Source organism: Rhincodon typus, chromosome 33 (assembly GCF_021869965.1).
Source record: "Rhincodon typus isolate 14 chromosome 33, sRhiTyp1.1, whole genome shotgun sequence".
Classification (NCBI taxonomy): Eukaryota; Metazoa; Chordata; class Chondrichthyes; order Orectolobiformes; family Rhincodontidae; genus Rhincodon; species Rhincodon typus.
The window spans coordinates 8326321-8344345 of NC_063364.1; the positions used below are offsets into that span (position 1 = coordinate 8326321).

Consider the following 18025-nt stretch of genomic DNA (forward strand, 5'->3'; position numbering starts at 1 on the left):
TTGGAATTATTTACTAGCCCATAGTTGCATCTGTGCAACGATACATAGAGACATCGATACTGGAATATTACTTCCTTCACGTCTCAACTTCTTTCTCATTTCTCTTCACCATCTTTTGGACATTCCCCTTGGCTTCTTGTCCTAACAGACCCCCTCTGGGTCAGGAAGATATGATGTGCCAGACACTTACAAGTATTATTTAATTAAAACTTGATCAACAGAATGGTTCAAAGTGACTTTCTCGCTTCCTTGAAATTGGGAGAACACAGAAATCCAGGTGATATTCTATTTAAGATTTTAATTGGGCTTAAACATACCAAACTGAGCATGCCGTTGTAACAAGGAATACTGTCTTCTGTTGTTTCCAGTTTTTCTCCCCTCCTGCCTTACTGTGGGGTATATCTCTATAGGTACCCAGATGATTATTCTTCTTGTGAGAAGTTAGGCGATGAGTGGTGACAGATAACGCACACAGACACACACACACACACACACACACATACACTCAGATACACACGGAGATACACACAGATATAGACACACACACTCACACTGAGACACACATAGACACACAGTCCAGCAAACTCAGATTGTGACTCTGATTAGAACTCTAATCTATTCACTCAAGAAGCTCAGGACCAAGCATGACAAAGCAGCCAACTAGATTGGTGCCCTCTCCACTGCTTTAAACATTCACCTCCTCACAGGCACAGCAACTCAACACCTTCAACAACACCATTTAAATCAGCAGCTCCACTACCTGGAGGAACAATAGCAGCAGATGTGGGAAAACCACCATAGGTAGTTCTGCTATAATGCTCATTCATTAACGCGAATTGGCAGTAATGCAATTAATGAATAGTGGACGCTGTTTGGATGCGACAAACTTTCTGCTGTACAGGTATAACAATTTGCTATAGCGATTTCCCTAAAATGAGATTTTCTATGATGATTTTCTATAGCGCGATTTTCTATAGCGCGAGGTCACACAAGAACACAACTAACGCGTTATAGGAGAACTACCTGCATCAGAAAGTTCCGCTTCAATTCACTCACTGTCCTGACTTGAAACTATGTCACAGTTCCTTCAATGTTGAAAGGTGAAAATCCTCGAAATTACTCCCTAACAGCACTGTGGGTATACATCCATCATATGGACTGAAGTGTTTCAAGAAGATGGTTCATTATCACCTTCTCAAGGCAATTAGGAATGGGCAATGAATGTTGGTCAGCCAATGTCAATCTTAACCCATGGAGCAGGAATAGGCCATTAGACCCTTCGAACCTGCTCCATCGTTATGAGGGTGATTGACTGATTCTTGGCCTCAACACTCCATCTTCTCGTATTATCCCTATAACCCTTAATTCACTAAGCATCTAAGAATCTACCTGTCTCTCACTTAAATATACTCAGTGACTGTGCATCTGAATTCTGAAATTCCAACAGTTCCGAAAGATTTGAGTAAAGAAAATTTTCCTCATTTCCAATCCCATGTGGCCAACTCTTGTTCTGAAACTGTGACCCTACATTCTGGACTCCTCAGCCTATTGAAATAGCCACCTGACTTTGACCTTCCTAAGTCTCTTAAGAATTTTGTGTGTTTTAATGAGATCACTCCTCATCCTTACAGATTCTAGGGAATTCTACAGTTGCCTCAATGCCTTCCCACAGGACAATCCCTTCATCCCAGGATTTATTTGGTCAATCTTCATTGCACTATTTCTCACACAAGTACCTCATTCATGTAACCATTGTCATGCACAAAGACTGCTACAGGGCACTTGACTTTCAGCATGGTTTTATATTTAGAAACTGCCGTAGGTTTTAATTCTGTTATGTTGGCCATGCAGGCTGGTAGCACCATGAATCTTGTCTTCTCATGTTTAAAAGACCATCTTCACCAGAACTGTTCTGAGCCTTTCCTCTCTCCTGTTCAGTTGCTGGGTATATCAAAATTCAGGGATCTTTCAGCCATGTTGCCAAGAAGTCTTCTTGGGAACTTGTGCCTTTGCTGCCGTCTGATGATTGTTTGCTGGAAAGTATTCATTTTGTCCTCGAGGTCTCTTGGTAGTCTCTGAGAATTCTTCATCTTCTGTCACAGTGCTTTATTTTTTCTACTTCATAAAGCAGCTACTCCAATTAGCTTTGGGCTAAAACCTTTACTGGACTCACTATTGGACTTGCCCTATTTAAGTGACTTCCTGACGACAATCTTCGAGGACCTGTTCTGAAACGTCTTTCTCAGTTTTAGGCCAGTGACTTGTCCCTGTTCTCATGGCAAGTTTGGATATCTAGGGTATCTTCTTCAGGGCAAATTCCTGCTTCTTTCATGCTCATACCAGTTTTTCAGTAACGCTGAATCCCCTCTCTGCATTATAGTTATTTGTCAAGATAGCAAATGACTTTTAGCTTAAAACCAGCTTCACACTTCATCCCTGTTTGCTGATGGTTTCATTTCTGTTCAGCGGTGGCCAAGCCATTTGTACTGTTCTCTGTGTCTTACAATCCCACACATCTTCTTCACAACACAGCCTCTGTCACTATGCACCACCAACTTACGGTATAGTAAAACATGCAATTTTGAGGTGAGTGTAGCATTTTATAGCTGAAAAGGGAGATTTCAAACTACAGGCCAATTATGTGCAAAGGTATGATTTTTGGCACTGGAAAAGAATTTGGATGTCACTGACAAGGCCAGCACCTATTGCCCATCTTTAATTGCCCTTGAACTGAGTGGATTGTTAGGCCATTTCGGAAAGCAGTTATCATGACCCAATTGGAACAGTATGCTGATAATTGAGCCGCAGTATTCCACAAGCTGTGACAAATGTCTGAATCCATTAGACCATGAAAATCCATTTACCTGACTGACTAACTGCAATTCAGAATCTAAAGGTGACACTTAACAGAAACAAAAACAAAGTTGCTGGAAAAGCTCAGCAGGTCTGGCAGCATCTGTGGAGGAGAAAACAGAGTTAACGTTTCGGGTCCGGTGACCCTTCCTTAGAACTGGGAAAAATACAATCAGGGAAAACACAGTTCTGTATCATCTGTCCAGGCCACAAATGTAGAACAGAGTATTCTCACAATCCTTTAGATTTCTATCAATGCTGACACAATGTTGTCTGCAAAGCAGTGGATAGTCTTTACTTCATTGGTTGATCTGTTGGGCCCAGGGTCTTCCCTTTTCCTTTATATTTTGGTTCTTCTTTCAGTGTCTGTGACTGTAGATTCTCCTGCTCTTCCAACAGAGAGTTGAGAGTCAACTGTACATTGAAAGGGGACGGAGCAATGATGTTGCAGTTTGCATTGCACTCACGCAGCATGTTTTAAACTGCAGTCAGACCAAATTGACTGGACTCACTATCCCAAAAATGTTGTTGTCTGCCGTGCGCTTTTATTTTTGAAAGCTATGTATTTTTTCCAGTTTCAGTTCACATTCCAAAATAACTAGACGTGGCCTTAACACAGTTAAGGATTGACTACAGCACTGTGGGTCTGGAGTCATGTGTAGGCCAGACTGTTGCCTTAAATCAGGGCCGTCTTGTTCAGAGTCTGTTCACTGTTGGGAACAATTACTTTTGTCTGGTATGTCGTGATTTTGAACACCTCCATTGAATCTCTTTTCTGAGGACAACAGCCCACCTTCTCCAATCTACCCAGTTGAACGTCTAATCATCTGGAATGCAGGCCCTGTTTTAGAATCACCCCTCATCAACATGCGGGTTGCTATTGGAACCAGGAACAGAGACAGTTCTAATTGAAGAGATTGAGAAAACAGAAAACCTGAGCTCAGGGAAAGGACTGTTTGTCAATGATGATCTTGTGTGTAAGATTGTTGACTATATGTTTGTGGTGATCATGGCTGTAGTTTTATGGTGACATAATGTATGTAGTACAGTGACCGTACATCAGGATGGTACAAGTTACGATTGTTATACAAATGCAATTAGATCATTCTCAGAAATTGTGATTCAAGTCATCAAATACAATCATCTCATTTCAGGATGCAACTTGTTGAGGGGAATTTATAATTTGATGTTTCAGAAAACCAAACACACAGTCAAGCACTAAGGCCTGGAATGAGCTCACCGTGTGATTTGGATTCTACTCCGGCGTTAAATACATATCCTTTTTTTAACATCATTGTTCTTGACAAAATTCTGTAACGTGCAGAAAGCAGATCTATTACTCACAGGCTGCTGTATTAACATTAAAAGAAGATGATGTGCAATTATTCTGTAGATATTCTGACTATCATTTCCAATTAAACTATCATGTGAGCAGACGCAGCTATCTGTCACTGACCACATCTGTTATCCCGTTGAACACGTACATTTTATTGCAGTTTATTCCTCATTTTGAGTTTGTCACAAAGGTACTGTCCAGTTTCTTTATAAAAGTGCAACATACTGAAAGATGCAAAGACACTGTCTGTTGCCCACTGAGTACTCCTGTTTCCAAGACAAGTAAAAAGTGAGATGCAGTTTTTTAAGCTGAAGGATTTGACATTGTCGGAAGTAAGTAATTCACTTGTTTGATACCAACTTAAGAGTGATAACACAAATGTAGCTGGGATATATTCATTGGCAGGTGTTCCTGACAAAGCAGCAGTTTAGTTGGGTTTGTTTCTCAGACTAGACGGCGTTGTGTGGAGTGGTGTGACCAGGGTCATTATGAGGACCATTGATTTATTTTTATTAAAAGAATCCCTACAGTGTGGCCCATTCCACACTGACCTTCTGAATAGTATTCCACCCAGACCTACCCAATCCCTGCATTTCCCATGGCCAATCCACCTAGTCTGTACATCCCTGGACAATTTAGTATGGCCAATCTACCTAACTTGTATATCTTTGGACTGCAGGAGGAAACCTGACCACCTGGGGGAAACTGATGCAGACACAGGGAGAATGTGCAAATTCCACACAGACAGTCGCCCGAGGGTTGAATTGAACCCAGGTCCCCACCACTGGTAGGCAGCAATACTAACCACTGAGCCACTGTGCCTTTTGATATATAGTCATGACTTGGGTATACCAGATGTAGTCTCAAAAATGGCATAAGACCCTGAAATGTACGGGTCAGTGAGGAGGACTTTGAGAACTGGTCAGCACTTATATACTTAATGGCAAGGTCCTGGGGAGTGTTGCTGAACAAGGAGACCTTGGAGTGCAGATTCATAGTTTCTTGAAAGTGGAGACGCAGGTTGATAGGATTGTGAAGAAGGTGTTTGGTATGCTTGCCGTTATTGGTCAGTGCATTGAGTACAGGAGTTGGGAGCTCATGTTGTGGCTGTACAGGGCATTGTTGGACCACTATTGGAATTCTATGTGCAATTCTGGTCTCCCTGCTATAGGAAGGATGTTGCGAAACTTGAAAGGGTTCAGAAAAGATTTACAAGGATGTTGCCAGGATTGGAGGGTTTGAGCTATAGGGAGAGGCTGAATAGGCTGGGCTATTTTCTCTGGAGCATCGGAGGCTGAGGGGTGACCTTAGAGGTTTATAAAATCATGAGGGGCATGGAAAGGGTTAATAGTACAAGGTCATTTCCCCGGGGCGGGCAAGTCCAAAACTAGAGGGCATAGGTTTAAGGTGAGATGGGAATGATTTAAAAGGGACTAAGGGGAGCAACTTTTTCACACAGAAGGTGGTGTGTGTATGGAATGAACTACCAGAGGAAGTGGTGGAGGCTGGTACAATTACAACATTTAAAAGGCATCTGGATGGATATATGAAAAAGAAGGGTTTAGAGAGAAATGGGCCAAGTTCTGGCAAATGGGACTATATTTAATTCGGTTATCTGGTCGGCATGGATGAGATGGACCGAACGTTCTGTTTCTGTGCTGTATATCTCTATGATTGTATGACTCTAAGTAGTGTGTCAGTGGTGGAGGGAGTGAATGTTGAAGATGGTAGATGTGGTACCAGTCAAGCATGCTGCTTTGTCCTTTGTCAAACCGCTTGAGTTTTGTTGGAGCTTCAGTTTCTAAGGAAGCAAATATTCAATCACACTCTTGACTTATGACTTGTAGATGGTGGATAGGCTTTTGGGAGCCAGGAGGTGAGTTACTCACTGCAGTATTCCCAGGCCCATTCTCACATCTCCTGTATTCACATGGGTGGTCTAGTTAAGTTCCTGATCAATGGTGATCGCCAGGATGTTGCTGATGGGGAATGTAGTGATGGTAATGCCGTTACTGTTTGATTAGATTTTGTTTTGTTGGAGATGTTCATTGTTTGACAATTCTGTAGCACTAATGTGCCTCGCCACCTATCTGCCCAAGTCTGAATATTGTTCAGATCTTGCTGCATGCACATGGGTATAGACTGCTTCATTACTGAGAATGTAAAAGTTTGAAATAGCTTATGAATTGCACACGCTGGTCCAATTTAACCACACTTTACCAAAAGGGGTTAAGGTTATGTCCTGGAGAGATTACTGCACAGGAGGCAATTTAACCTATTGAGTCTGTGCAGATGTGTGAATGACACAGCAGATAAGGCATTGCGTGTTGATTAAACAGATTTCGAAGCTGTGGCAGAGTCAGGGAGCGAAGTAGGGAAAGAAAGACAAAGTGGAAAGCATAACAAGAAAAACTTTAGAGATAGTACGAACTGCAGATGCTGGAGAATCTGAGATAATAAGGTGAAGAGCTGGATGAACACAGCAGGCCAAGCAGCATCAGTGGAGCAGGAAGGCTGACGTTTCAGGCCTAGACCCTTCTTCAGAAAAACTTTAAATCACTAAAGGGAAAAGAGAGGTCGTGACACCCTGGGTGTGTAAACTTGATTCAAACAGGTTCTGGGGGAAGGACACACACCTGGAAGGCTGGAGCCTGCCTATTCTGTTTATGAATTCTGAGTGTTATTGGGATTGTTCCACAGCCTGCATGTCTCAGAAAAACTGAATTTGCATCAGTAACGCATGTGGTTTGGCAGAAAACCGATGCTCTGAACTGGGAGATCTGTGATCTGACTCTCGTCAGTTTGGATTTGGCATAGAAATGTTCACCCATTGCACAGAAAGAGGCCATACGGTCCATCATCCCCGTGCCGGCCCTGCTGTCCAATTAACCCCACTTTCCTGCAGCCTGGCAAACGTTTCCCTTTCCAGCATTTCCATTTTCAATGTTAGAGTCCAATCCACCTCCACGTTCTTCAGACTGCACTTTCTAGATTGGCACATCAGTCATGATCCTAACTCCAAAATACTGTCTGAATAAAGCAAACCAGCTTCAAGTGACATTGTGTTATTTGACAGAGCAAGCACCACACCTACTTTGGTGGCTACGTATTTTTTACAGCATGTATAGTCTAGTGTTGCTGCTCCTTTCTGGAGTACTGCTGCTAGGCATTTGTGAAGGTTCACTCCTTAACCCCGGGAGCAGTCAGTATTTCAGGTCCGTTTTCTGTTCATGCTCACAAGGACTGACTCATGTTTTGGGAGCTGCCAGTCACTTACTGCTGAGTGAGACTGTGTCAGAGCAAAGTCACGGAGTTTGTGTTGACAGTTTCCTTTCGCCGTTTCACCCAACAGCCTGTTCAGGTGATTGCTGCCATTCCCCTGAGCTATCCTTGAATATACAGCAGGGTGAGATCAGCAGAGGGCAGAGGTCCAGTGCTGAGTGCAGAGCTGACCACATAGGATGGCCATGATGTGGATGTGCTGGTGTTGGACTGTGGTGAACAAGATCAGAAAACACACAGAAACCACATAGGATGGAGCATATTGTGGGATTGAGGGTCCATTGTGAAAACCAAATCATGGAAATCAACTCAGTGACTAAGATCCAAGTGAGTGGGTATTTACAGAGGTGAATAAATCAGCTGTCAGAGACAGCGGATCTTGTTCTGTGGTAGTGCTTGCTAGCTGTTCAAATGTTGATGTTTGAGTTGATGACCACTTTTTCTTTAAATTGCTATTTCATATTGTTGTTAGGCTGACTGTGGTAACTGGGAATGAAATGACTACTTGCTAAGTATATGAATAAATCAAGCAGGAAGTCCCAGAGAGAAGGTGGCTCATCTTGGATGGAACTCCAGGAGAGATGTTTATTTCACATGTGCTGAGAAGCAGATTAGTGTCAGTGTTGTAAACAGGAGTTGAGGTATGAATGAGGCCCATATGGGGATAGGAGATACATGTGGAGAGTTTGTTGGAAAACTGGGCTGTGAATGGAGTGGGTATTTGACTAAATTATACTTTATTGAAATAGTTGATTACGAGTATAAAAAAGTGTAGTACAACAGGATATGGTGAAGTGTATACAGAATACTGTGTTCAGCATTCTGCATTGCTGTATGTACAGCAAATTGCAGTGTGTGTAATATCTTGTGTGTAGCATAGTGCAGTACATGCAGCACGTTATGTGCAGCACACTGATGTGTACAGTATGTTGCAGTGAGTCTAACATCCTGTGGCATGTATAGCATATTGCAGTGTATATAATATAGTGTGTGCAGCATGCTGTGCCGTGTGCAGTATATTGCAGTGTGCACAGTTTATTTGTGATGTATGCCGCATATAGTACTGTATACAACTTATTGGAATGTATGCAGTTTGTTGAGTAGTATTCAGCTTATTGCAGTGTATGCAGCATGCTGTGATGTGTGCAGCCTCTTGCATTGTGTACAGCATATTACAGTTTGTGCAGTGTACTGCAGTGTACGCAGCTTATTACAGTGTGTGCTGCATATTGTGTGTGTAGCATACTGCAGTCTGCACAGTGTATTGCAGTGTGTGTATAGTATATTAACGTGTGTGCAGCATACTGTGATGTTTACAGTGCATTGTGGATTGTGCAGCTTATGTACAGCCTATTTTGTGCAAAACATACAGTGGTCTGTATGGCTTATTGCAGTATGTACAGAATATTGCAGAGTGTACAGTATATTGAATTGTGTACAGTATATCGCAATGTGTAGAGTATATTGCAGTGTATACAGCATATTGCAGTGTGTACAATACATTGTATTATGTATAACATATTGCAGTGTATACAGCATACTGCATTGTGTACAGCATATTGCAGTGTTTACAGTATATTACAGTGTATGGTATATAGCAGTGTGTACAGTATATTGCAGTGTACAGCATATTGCACTGTGTACAATATATTGCAGTGTACAGCACATTGCAGTGTGTACACTATAATGCAGTGTGTACAGCATCCCATGTACAGCATGATGAAGTGTATGCAGCATTCTGTGTGAATCATCCTGTGGTGTGTACAGCGCAAAGCAGTGTATGCAGTATGACTGGTTTGGGCAGCTCAATGCTGTGCCTATATAAAAGTGCCTATATAAAAGCACGTGTACATGAGTGTATTGTTTAGTGATTCTGTGCATTAATAATAGTTCAGCTGGCTGAACTCAAACCTTTTGAACAGGAACAAGTCCATTTCTTGTCTACTTTACATGACAATTGATGAATTTGTATTAAATTCCTGCACGCACTATTTTGACATTTGTTAATCAATTTAAAAATAAATAGCACACACAGCATATTGGACCAAGGGGAAAATGCAAATTAAGCAATGTAAAACTGGTTTAATCCAGCTAATTAAAAGGGAGAATTCTTACCAATTATAGACTTTAATGTTCATACTGCTTCAGGGGATCAGATTTAGGAATCATTGAAGTCAGAATAATCACAGATAAGGAATAGGCTTCTACTCTCACACTTAGAGATTGCTTTTATTCATTCTTGGGCTGTGGGCAATGCTGATTGTTTGTTGCACATTACTAACTGCCTTTGAGACGGTAATAGTGAGCTGCCTTCATGAACGTCTGAAGAAGGTACACCCACAGTGTTGCTGGGAATGCATTTCTAGGACTTTGACCCATTGACAGTGAAGGAACAGTGTTATAATTCCAAATCAGGGGCCTGCAGTTGGTGGTGTTGTCATGTATTTGCTGCTCATGTTCTTCTTTGTGGTAGAGATCACTGGGTTAGAAGGTACTGCCAGAGAAATTTTAGTGATTTGCTGCAGTGTTTCTTGTTGATGGTACACACTGCTGCTACTGTGCATTGGTGGTGGAGGGAGTGAATGTTGAAGGTGGTGGATGGGGTGCCAGTCAAGTGGACTGCTTAGAACTGGATGATGCCATATATATAACCTGGCATGTATTTGGCTTCAGTGTTACTTTCGGCTTATCAAATCTGGATGTTGTCCAGGGCTTGTGGCATATAGATATGGAGTGGTTTTCACCTCTACAACATCACAATTGTTCCATGTGTTTACCATAGAACCTCTTTTCATTTTCTAACTGACTCCCTGTTATCTTTTGGTGACTCGATTTTATTTTGGAGTACCAAGATTTTTGATTTTCTTGGGCGTCTATGACAGTTAACTGTCCAATTTGACAGAAATGCTGTTGAATAGTGTTAAAATGTGAAGATGCAGATTCCATCCCACTTATGGAAATCCCTGCTTGTTGTTGAACTAATCCTTTAAAAATTTGCATGACCCCAATTCCGACGAACGTCTCCACACGAGCTGCATGTTTCCCAGGTCCTATGCGGCACGGGAAGGAACAAGTCTGAATGATAGTATCTCTTAGTGGGCTAAGAGGAGCAGCAGTTAGGGTTCATAGGCCTGTATAACAGGTATCCATCAATTACGTGCAGTCGTGCTATACTTGTGCAGCTGCTGGATACGTTGGAGATGCATTTCCACAAATATTGCTGCATCCGCTGTGTTGGGAACTTCACAGTAACGTGTGTTAGAAAGTGAGGAACACACAAGCTCAGTGTGATTGAACTGGCTGTTTTTAACTGGTCTATCCTGTCTATGAGCCTCCTTAATGATTGCTATAACTACCCATGCATGTCCATTGTATTTATAAAATTGCAAACATCAGTTGGAATCTTGAATCCCATGGGGAGCTTGATGGGATTTAATCAGGCAGGAAGGTAAATCTTCCCTCTGCCAATTGAAGTCCATAAGTGGACAGTTGATGCCGGTCCTCAGGGCTTCAGCCCACTACCATTGGTACTAGCCCAGTGGTGGGGTGGGGGCCAAAGCTTGTCATGCTCACGTGAGGCTCCGGGGAAGGGGGTGTTCAGAGACACTCAGTGCCTGATCACAGAATCCCTACAGTGTGGAAGCAGGCTATTCAGTCCATCGAGTCCACACTGACCCTCTGAAGAGCATCCCACCCAGACCCACCCTATCCCTGTAACCCTGCATTTCCCACGCCTAATCCACCTAGCCTGCACATCCCTGGACACTATGGACAATTTTGCACGGCCAATCCATCTAGCCTGCCCATTTTTGGACTGTGGGAGGAAACTGGAGCACATAGAGGAAACCCACGCAGACACGGGAAGAATCTGCAATACTCCACACAGACAGTCACCCAGGGCTGGAGTCAAACCCGGTCCCTGGCGCTAACCACTGAGCCACTGTGCAGCCCCAACTCATGAGGTGGTGGGCCATCTGGGAACTGAGCCCTACGCTTGCTGTTGATCCTTCCACTCAGCCTGTGACTCCAACTCCACAACTCCCTAATTACCATCACTCACCTGTTGCCCAGAGGGGTCCTTGATCTTCAGCTGCGGGTGCAAGTCATACCGGGAGTAGCCACCACCTGTCTGGTGGCGCTGCTCAGTACTCTGGTGGACTGGCATCTGGCGGTGACTGGGAGTTCTAGCCCCATGGGATCCTTGATCTTCAGAGAAGATCCACCCGCCCGCTGTCCTATGCAGTACCTGAGAACTATGAGATGCAACAGGTCTTATTGAAAAGAGGGATGTGGAGGTCTCCAGCAGCCAAGACACCCATCACCTCTACAAGATTCTATCCATTAAATTACTTTATTTGAAGTGAGTCTACAATAACACTTTGCATTTATATTTCATCTTTAATGTGGCTCATGAGGGGCTTCCTAGGAATATGATCAAAATTTGGTGTAAAACAACCTTAGGAGATACCAGGACAGATGAAGAGCAGGGTTTTAAAGGAATACCTTTTGAGAGAAAGCACAGGAAAGGGGGTAAATCCAAGGGCAGAGCCACAGCAGCTGAAGGTACCGTTGCCAGCGATAGGGTACTGGCAATCAAGGGAATTGACCAGGATTGGAGCAGGACAGGGATCTCACACAGTTCAAGGGTTGGATTTGGTTTTGAGAATGGAGACAGGTGAAACCATAAAACTATTTGGGAATGAAGAGGGGATGTTTAAAATTGAGATTTTATTGGACTGGTGCCATTATAAGTCAGTGAGTGCAAGGGAGTGATGGGTGAATGTGGCTCGGTGACAGGATACGTGCAGTGTTTAGAATGTTTGCAGAGGGCAGTGGGTGGGAGGTTGGCCAGGAGTGTTTTAGAATACTGGACAGGTACATCTGACAATTTCAGCAGCACAGGGAGTGAGCCAGAGATGATCAGTGCTACAGAGATGGAAATAGATGCTCTCAATGAGGCAGTGAACATGGGATTGGAACCTCGACTCAGGGTTGGATGGAAACACAAGATTGTGAATAGTTTGAATCTAGCTATGGGACAGCATGGTGGTTCAGTGGTTAGCACTGCTGCCTCACAGCACCAGGGACCTGGGTTCGATTTTAGCCTTGGTCACCTGTCTGTGTGGAGTTTGCATGTTCCCCCTGTGTCTGTGTGTGTTTCCTCCCACAGTCCAAAGATGTCTAGTTAGGTGGATTGGCCATGCTAAATTGCTCATAGTGTCCAGGATGTGTAAGTTAGTTGGATTATCCATGGGAATTACAGGGATAGGGTAGGTGGGATGCTGATTGGAGAGTCAGTGGACTTGTTGGGCCAAATGGCCTTATCCCCACACTGTGGGGATTCTATGATGACAGTGCCCAGGGAGAGTGACAGTATCTATAGCCAGGCAGCAGAACCCATGGACAGTGGCTTCAGTTTTTTCTGGAAGGACTTTCTACTTGAGCAGCACTGGATGTAGGTCAAGCAGTGTCATAGATATGAAGTGGAAGAGCATAGGGAAATGGAGGTGAGGTCAAAGTGAGTGTCAACAACATGATTATGAAACCCAATGCTGTGTTTTTGGATGATGCTTTCAAGGGTCAGCATGTAGTCAAGTGCTAGGAGAGGACACAGGAGAGATCCTGGGTGGACAACGGATGTAATGCTGTGGGAGCAGCAAGGGAAAGCATCCCATTTGATTCTCTGGCTATGATTGGATGGAAGCAGGAGAGGGCAGTCCCAAGCAATGAGGCATTGGAGGAGGATGGTGCCAGGGTGATAGCTCTCTATAAAAGATTCGACACCTGCTGAGAATGAAACGTGTTGTCTATTTTGCTTCACCAGGACAAATGCAAGAGTGCCAATTTTCAAAGGATCATAACAATTGATACTTCCTGGTTTTGATTGCTCTGATTGTTCGAAATGCCTTGCTTTGTCATCCAGCTGGGTGGGACCATGCCCTCCTGCTTCCATTTTTACCCATCCAGTCGTCTGTTGAGAATTTGCTCACACATTGATGTCCACTGAGTTCTTTTTGTCTCACACTCACCCCGAGTAAAAGGGCAACTCTTCCAGCCAAGCAGCACCCATTTCTCCTGTGGGAGAAATTGCTATGATCATTTGAAATTTGGCATTCTTGCATTTGTCCGATTGAAAGATGGAAAATTTTGGTATCATGTGACTTTCCAGCAATATTCAAACATGGTGCCAGCAAGCAACAGAATTGACAGTAAAGCAAACTTTGTTTTAAGCAGCACCTTATGAACTGGCATTCTCAATAAATCAGCAAAACGTATATACCTCGTCAAGTTTACTGTCCAATTATTATGGTAGTTTTTTTTCATTTATTTACCTCAATGTGAATATACTTGTTGTTCAGTCGAATGGCCACATGGAAAAATCAACAGTTGATTCAATTTTGAGTCAATTTCTCCGAAAATAATGCAATCTATCGTGATGTCCAAGTAGTCAGTTGAGTGTGTGAGTGAAAAGGCTCTCTGCCAGTAAATTTTATTTAAGGCAAAGTTGCATTATTATTTAAATGATTTATGCTGTAAATAAAATATAACAGTGATATGTGTACCCCCTGCATTACATTTCTGTTACTTAGTGTTTTTACATTGATTATGTGGATGTATCGATTATCTGGAATATTTGATCAACTGGCACATTCCTGGTCCCAAAGGTGCTGGCTAATAAAAAGTTTGCTGTATTGAAATCTGGTTGTGGTCTGTGAGCAGCTTGAACAACATTCATTCAATCTATACCTTGACATTCAATAATATTATCGATTCAATTCTAACTTGTAACAAAAACAGAAATTGCTGGAAAATCTCAGCATGTTTGATAGCATCTGTGGAGAGAAATCCGAATAAAGGTTTCGAGTTCAGTGCCCATTCTTCAGAACGGTCAATTCTAACTTGTCCCTGTTTACTCTTTGTGTTACAGATCCAGCTTTCAAGAAATAGGGAACCTGCTCGGATCTGCTTTGACTTGCAGAATCCAGTTTGGAGAATCATCACTGTCTGCTAATAAGCAGCCATCATTTCAGCCCTCTGATATCTTAGCTGTTCTGCTTAACTTATCAGTGGATTATAAACCAATTCCAAACCTTTGAAGACAAGACAACAGAAGCATTCGCTAAATAAGGCCCACCTCGGAGTGCATAGCCACCATGGCCCTGGGCTTTCCGAGTTATCTGTTGCTGGCAGCAAGTACTTTATGTACAATTGGATTTACTCAGCCCCTTTCTAAGGAGGATGACGTTGTTCCAAGGATTGCTTTCGAATACAGTAAGTACATCTGCTCTCGACAGTGAAGTGTGGTAGTGTACAGTTAATTGCTGTGTAAAATCTGGACAAGAGAATCTTGCCTTGTTTACTCAGTAGCTCACCTGGCTTCCTTCAATGTCATCCCGTACAATGGTAGATTTGGGTGAGAAGAGACAAGAGGAGGAGTGGTGGCATATTCGTAATGTCACTGGACTACTGACCTATAAAGGCCAGGTTTATACTCTGGGGATATAGGTTCACCATAGCAGTTGGAATTTAGATTAATCTAAAACATCTGGACTTGAAAGCTAGACGCAGCAGTGGTAACTGTGGTAGTTATCATTGCTCGTCCTAAAAATCCATCTGATTCACTAATGTCCTTTACGAAAGGACCTTAGCTGGTCTGACCTACATGTGAGTCCAGACCCACAGCAATGAGGTTGACTCTGAAATGGCCGAGCATACTTCTCATTTCAAGGTCAATTAGGGATGGGCACTAATGCCAACAACACCCACATCCTGTGAAACAATTTCTTAAAAATCCTTACATGTACTGCTTGGTCCAGTTGGTCTGTTTCTGTGCCTTCTCCCATATCAATTCCTTTCGCCTGCTTTATTTATGTTGGCCACCTCCCCTCGTTTAACACGAGGTCAGTCATGAGGAAAGTTGGAAGGAAACTAGGATGAGTTTTATTTCTCTTCAAGAGAGCACGTGTTAACTTAAAAGCTGTACCCAAAGAAATGTTAACTTTCTCTTTCCCCTCGTTCTCTGCAATCTCTATATCTCTTGGTCAATATACTGTGGTGAACAGAAGATTAACATTGGTCAGCCTGCATTTCTCTTTGTACGTACAGCTGGAGCTCATGATTACAGGCTTCTTTGGAGATCAGCCTTCCAGTTGTGACTTGGCTTCGTACTCTGACCAAAATAGTGAATCGCTTGGAAGCCAGTAACCCCAGACCTTTCAGTAATGAGCTTTCATGCTGCACTGCTCCACAGAGAAAATTAAATTTCTGTACACGTTCATCTACAGGATTACCAAATGCTTTCCAAATCACCTCAGTCCATTAGGACGATCATTCTCAGTGAGTTTGGTGCATTTATTGAACAATTCGAGTTTGCCGGAGAATCCTGCAGCTTAAATCAGTAATTGTTCTTGATCAGACAGAAGCCGCTATTTATGAGTTAAGTTTCAGTGTTATTTAGTTTTGTTTGTTTTTCAGAAATTAAGGGATGGAAATTCATTGACTGACACTATCAAATTGACCTCATAGTGCCCTCCCCATCTGACAGTCAATTCCATCGAGCCCAATAGAAGTGGCTTTTTTTGGGACATGCACCAGGATGCCAAGCGATGTTGGCTGTTTAGTGCTGCAGGAGTTCTGTGCCCCAATAGGACCACATTAAGGGCACACTTTGGCATGTTTGCAGCTCTGCATTGACTCTGCATTTCAGCTTGTATGCATCATCACAACTGATCAGTGATCTGTTCAGTTAGACATTATTGTCATTTTCTGAGCAAGGGGCATTTCTCCTGAAGAGGTCATATCAGCAACTCAGGCACTCATTGCTTCCAGCGTAGTGAGGCCAGTCTCCACCCTTTTGAGTGCGGCAGTACTTCCAACATGACCTTTCACTCCATCCCACTCCTGACCTATTTTCTAGGCTCGAGTTCACCACATGTGTGTACTAGTTTCTGCTTTCCATGGTGGGAAACCCTCACGGAGTCAGTGGGAAGGAGAAAGCTCTGGTAGAGAGAGACCTTTAGTGGGCAGAAGGAAGTCCAAGATCAGAAGAAGTTTCTACTGAAGGCCAAGAATGTGATTACGAAAGTCTTTGGAGGCAGCTGGAAGGAGAGGAGGCCGTTACGAGGCCTCTCACTCCTGTCTAGGCAACTCCAGAAAATCCAAGCCAGCTTCCAGGATCTCCTGCATGTGGACCATGAATTTGCAATAAGGGAAGCAGGAGATGATGAATCCCTTCCCCCACATACCTCCAGATGTCAAGAACATGGTAGTCAGAGTAGGTACCTGGTGACATCACTTCACCGCTCGCACCAGAGGCCCTCCCTGCTGGACACCGGGTATCGATTTCTCAGGACATGCTTCACGGGCATTAGGCACATGCACCCCACGTCCATGGACACTGGCATCCAACATGTGCCAGTCTCTTATGATCTTTCATAGCATATCTCCAATCCACTTCTGCACCTCAGTGTTGCACTGGTGCCTATCATTGCAATGTTGCAACAATGACAGTGTGTGCTACACCCGAGATAGTGCGAGGTATCAGAGAGCAGATGGTGGCATTTACGCTGGTGAATTGGAGAAGGTCATTGATCTTCTTCCTACAGTACTGGGCATTCCTCCAGACCACACTGAACTTGGTAGGTACCTCAGACCAGGTGGCATGGTCTGATGTCATGGCCGGTCCTGGGGAAAGAGGATGCCCTGCCTGTGCACCACTCCATTAGTGTGCCCCTGCCTGCAAAGTGGGACACCAGTTATCCCTGCCTGTCATGTACATGGTAATTATCGCAGACTGACCAGGGCATCTCTGGAGTGGCAGTATCTATCTGGGTTCACAGCAGCATTGTAAATATGGTGTGGCTACAGTGATGCAGGTCAGTCTGGGATATCCCAGCAGTGGGGAGTGCATGATAAAATGGGTCTAGAATCAGTCAAGAGGGACGTCACTGGGGGGCAGGATAGATTATTAAATGAGATTAGTAAGATTCAGCAAGAAAACTTCCCAGGCCACAGGGTGAAAAGCCCCTCCAGTAAAATAAACACCACACTCATTTAGCCAAACAAAAACGGTAAAGTGAAGTTTGTAGAGTTTTCAAGTGGTAATACTGTGAGTGGATTAAACACACATGACACAGTACAATTTTTGTAATAAAAAGTGAGTACTTTGATATTTTGTCAGAGCAAAGTAATGAGTGGCTCTTTACAAAATCCAACTGTAGCAAAGGGAAAACAATGGTGTTGACACTGGACTTGTCATCCACAGAGCCAGGGGACACGGATCCCAGTCTCACCGTGACATTTGTTGGAATTTAAATTCAATACATCCAAAATCGAAAGCTAATCTCAGTAATGTATCAGTGAAACTCTCATTGATCACCGTTAAAAATCCATCCATTAATGCTCCTCAGTGGGACTTCCCAAAGTTAGGGTCAGAAGCCCAAGTGGGAGCAATGGTTGCCATGGAGCTCCAGCTTAGTTACAAAGGCTGGTAATGAGAATAGATTTCTTTCCCTGAAGGGCAAGTTTCTGAAACCTCTTCCCACTGTGACCCTA

General features: G+C 43.3%; 1 protein-coding gene across 6 annotated transcripts in view; it reads left to right on the forward strand.

Moving 5' to 3' along the window:
• sema4ba (sema domain, immunoglobulin domain (Ig), transmembrane domain (TM) and short cytoplasmic domain, (semaphorin) 4Ba) overlaps positions 1-18025 on the forward strand; it is a 480563-nt gene that overhangs the window by 367985 nt on the left and 94553 nt on the right. For all 6 annotated transcript variants that reach the window (XM_048615825.1, XM_048615829.1, XM_048615824.1 and 3 more), the window contains one exon: positions 14400-14743. In XM_048615825.1, the coding sequence (XP_048471782.1) occupies positions 14626-14743 (118 nt within the window). In that variant the 5' untranslated portion in view covers positions 14400-14625. The remainder of the gene's footprint in view (positions 1-14399; positions 14744-18025) is intronic.